The 2,902-nt window shown below is 47.9% G+C and overlaps 1 protein-coding gene across 1 annotated transcript in view; it reads left to right on the top strand.

Moving 5' to 3' along the window:
* Positions 1-2,482, top strand: part of sox9a (SRY-box transcription factor 9a) — a 3,823-nt gene extending 1,341 nt beyond the window's left edge. Inside the window, exon 3 of the mRNA XM_062474515.1 lies at positions 301-2,482. Within this exon, the coding sequence (XP_062330499.1) occupies positions 301-1,088 (788 nt within the window). The 3' untranslated portion in view covers positions 1,089-2,482. The remainder of the gene's footprint in view (positions 1-300) is intronic.
* The last annotated feature ends 420 nt before the right edge of the window (positions 2,483-2,902 follow it).

The following is a 2,902-nucleotide window of genomic DNA, read 5'->3' as shown; positions in this document are numbered from 1 at the left end:
TCAAATAACCCCAGACTATTTGATTTAGGTCTAGTCAGGTGTCAAGGGAATGTGTGACAGTCCGTTATGCCAGCATATGACTTATGTAAAACAATTCAAAAAATCTGATTTTAAGAATTCCAACTGCACTGATATGTTATCAACACAATATATTGAATCAGCTCATCTCCTTTGAAATTCAAAACCCAGTTTAGTCTGCTCATTTACATAGATTAGAATATTTTCCACTCACGTGGGGCTGTTGCATCAGACAACGTCAAACATCTGTACATAAGCCTAACCCTCCCCTCTCTCCCTCAGGGTCCCAGGGCCCCCCCACCCCTCCCACCACCCCGAAGACCGACATCCAGACGGGCAAGCTGGACCTGAAACGTGAGGGACGCCCGTTACCTGACAGCACCGGCCGCCAGCTCAACATCGACTTCCGGGACGTGGACATCGGCGAGCTGAGCAGCGACGTCATCTCCCACATCGAGACGTTTGACGTCAACGAGTTCGACCAGTACCTCCCCCCCAATGGCCACCCGGGGGGGCTGGTCTCCTACACGGGCGGCTACGGCCTCGGCGGTGCCGCGGTCAGCCAGCCGACAGGGGGCGCCGCCTCCTGGCTGGCGAAGAGCCAGGGCCAGGGCCAGCAGAGCCAGCTCTCCCTGACCACCCTGGGGAGCAGCAGCGGGGACCAGGGCGCCCCGACCCAGAGGCCCCCCAGCACCAGCGGCAGCACCCCCACACACATCAAGACGGAGCAGCTTAGCCCCAGCCACTACAGCGAGCAGCAGCAATGCTCCCCCCAGCACGCGGCCTACGGCTCCTTCAGCCTGCAGCACTACAGCTCCGCCTCCTCCCCCTACCCCTCCATCACCCGGGCGCAGTACGAGTACTCCGACCACCAGGGCGGCGCCACCTCCTACTACAGCCACGCAGCCGGCCAGGGCTCTGGGCTGTACTCCACCTTCAGCTACATGAGTCCCAGCCAGAGGCCCATGTACACCCCCATCGCTGACCCCACAGGGGTCCCCTCCATCCCCCAGAACAGCCCACAGCAATGGGACCAGCAGCCGGTGTACACACAGCTGACCAGGCCTTAAAGGGGACTGGACACACACACACACACAGCCAGAGTGACACTGCAGAAGGAGACTAATATCATATCATCCCGTCATCCTTCTCCCTATAGGAACAGACACTTGAATTCACATCAGAGGAGGAGAGGACTCAGAGCTGGACTTGAACCACCTGAAATGAGATCCGATTGGCTCACGCCGTGCCTTTTATATTGCGTAATGAGGAAATTTATATATTTGTAGAGAGAAGAGAACAGTCCTCTGTGAGGACGTATCGATTGTTGATATTTTTGTAGGTACTGTGTATGTTTTTCTCTGTTATTTTGTTGGGGGGGAGGGAGAGGGCTTGCCATGGATTTGTAGTTAACTAAGCCTTATATATGTTCTGTCTCCATTGCAGCAACTGAACACTCAAGCAGTGTAGCAGTTTAGGGCTTCAACTCTTTGGTGGAATTGTGTACAGACAGTACAGTTAGTTTGAATTGCCTTTGCTTTTGCATTCATGTAGTTGCATTTGGTGCCATTTCAAGCTTAGTTGCTTCTGTATTCGTGCCGCAAAAGAGTGTTTATTAAGGTGATTACAGATGATGTACAGGGTCAGGTTGTGAAGGAACAGACGTTTGAGCTCAGATTTGTGTTTCTAAGATTTCAGCCTTTTGCACCATCCGTGCCTAGCATGTCCGAGGACTGGTGAAATGGGATGTTTGTGTGTGTGTGTGTGTGTAGTCCACATCTGAAATTATACTTACCGTCTGACAGCATGTGTTTGACAGAAACAGGAAATCACCTTTGACCCTCGGGTGTCCCCCTTCAGTCTGCCTCCATACTGGGGTCAATTTACACACACACACACACACGTCCTTTACCAGTCCCCCCACCCCTCCTTTCCCCAACCTATACTTAACCTTTTAATTTATTTATTAGCTTTTATTTTAAAGTAATTAAAGTATTCATTTTATTCTTTGAAACATTATATAATTAATTAGTGTCCCTTACAAAGTTACCTTGGATATAAAATGTCTTTAATAAACCGGTATTCTAGCCGAGGGGGGTACGTAAAATTTTTACAAACTGTTCTCTTCTTGTTTATTTATCTATGTAAATGTCTTTATTTTGAATGTTTATTTGTCTTTTATTTGCTATTTAGTTAATGGATTACTGTTATTTGTGAGTTTCTTACCTTGGAGTTCAGAACTATGCCGTAAGAACTGGAAAAGTTGTTTTTTCGCATTGAGTTTGAGTACTTTTTATGTTACGCTGTTAGCTACAATATTTGTGTTATTCACGGTACCAATATCACTTTCTGATCTGTATTTTCTATGGCCCATTTTCTTCTTCTAGTCTAACATGTTTTTGTTCTGTTTTAAAAGAAGTGTATCTTTTGTATTGTCTTTGCAATAAAAGAGAAAGTACTCTAAGCAAAAGCTCATTGACTTTGTTACGACAATAAATAGAAGGATATTATCCTGAGCATCCTACAGCACAGTCGTCTTTGCTGCTGACAGGTCATGTGGGAATACACAGATATAGTGGAACAGCCCAATCAACCCAGTTTACAACTTGTGAGTAGTTAGAGATGAATATTAACGAGTTCTAGAGACCACAGTACGGAGACCGAGGGGGCGAGAGAGAGGAGGAGAGAGAGAAAGGAAGAGAGCGAGGGAGAGGCGGGGGGGCGGGAGGGTTGAGCTCTCAGAAGCCTTGTTTTTCTCCTTTTTATGTTCTTGTTCTTTCTCTTCCATCAGCTGTAACAGTGTGGGGGGGGCACTCTGCAGTCTGAATGTTGTAAGACTCAGGGGACGCTGGGGGGGGGGGGAGATGAAGAAAAGAAGCATAAA

The sequence above is a fragment of the Osmerus eperlanus genome, chromosome 12 (assembly GCF_963692335.1).
Source record: "Osmerus eperlanus chromosome 12, fOsmEpe2.1, whole genome shotgun sequence".
Classification (NCBI taxonomy): domain Eukaryota; kingdom Metazoa; phylum Chordata; class Actinopteri; order Osmeriformes; family Osmeridae; genus Osmerus; species Osmerus eperlanus.
This window is presented reverse-complemented; position numbering and strand designations above follow the sequence as displayed.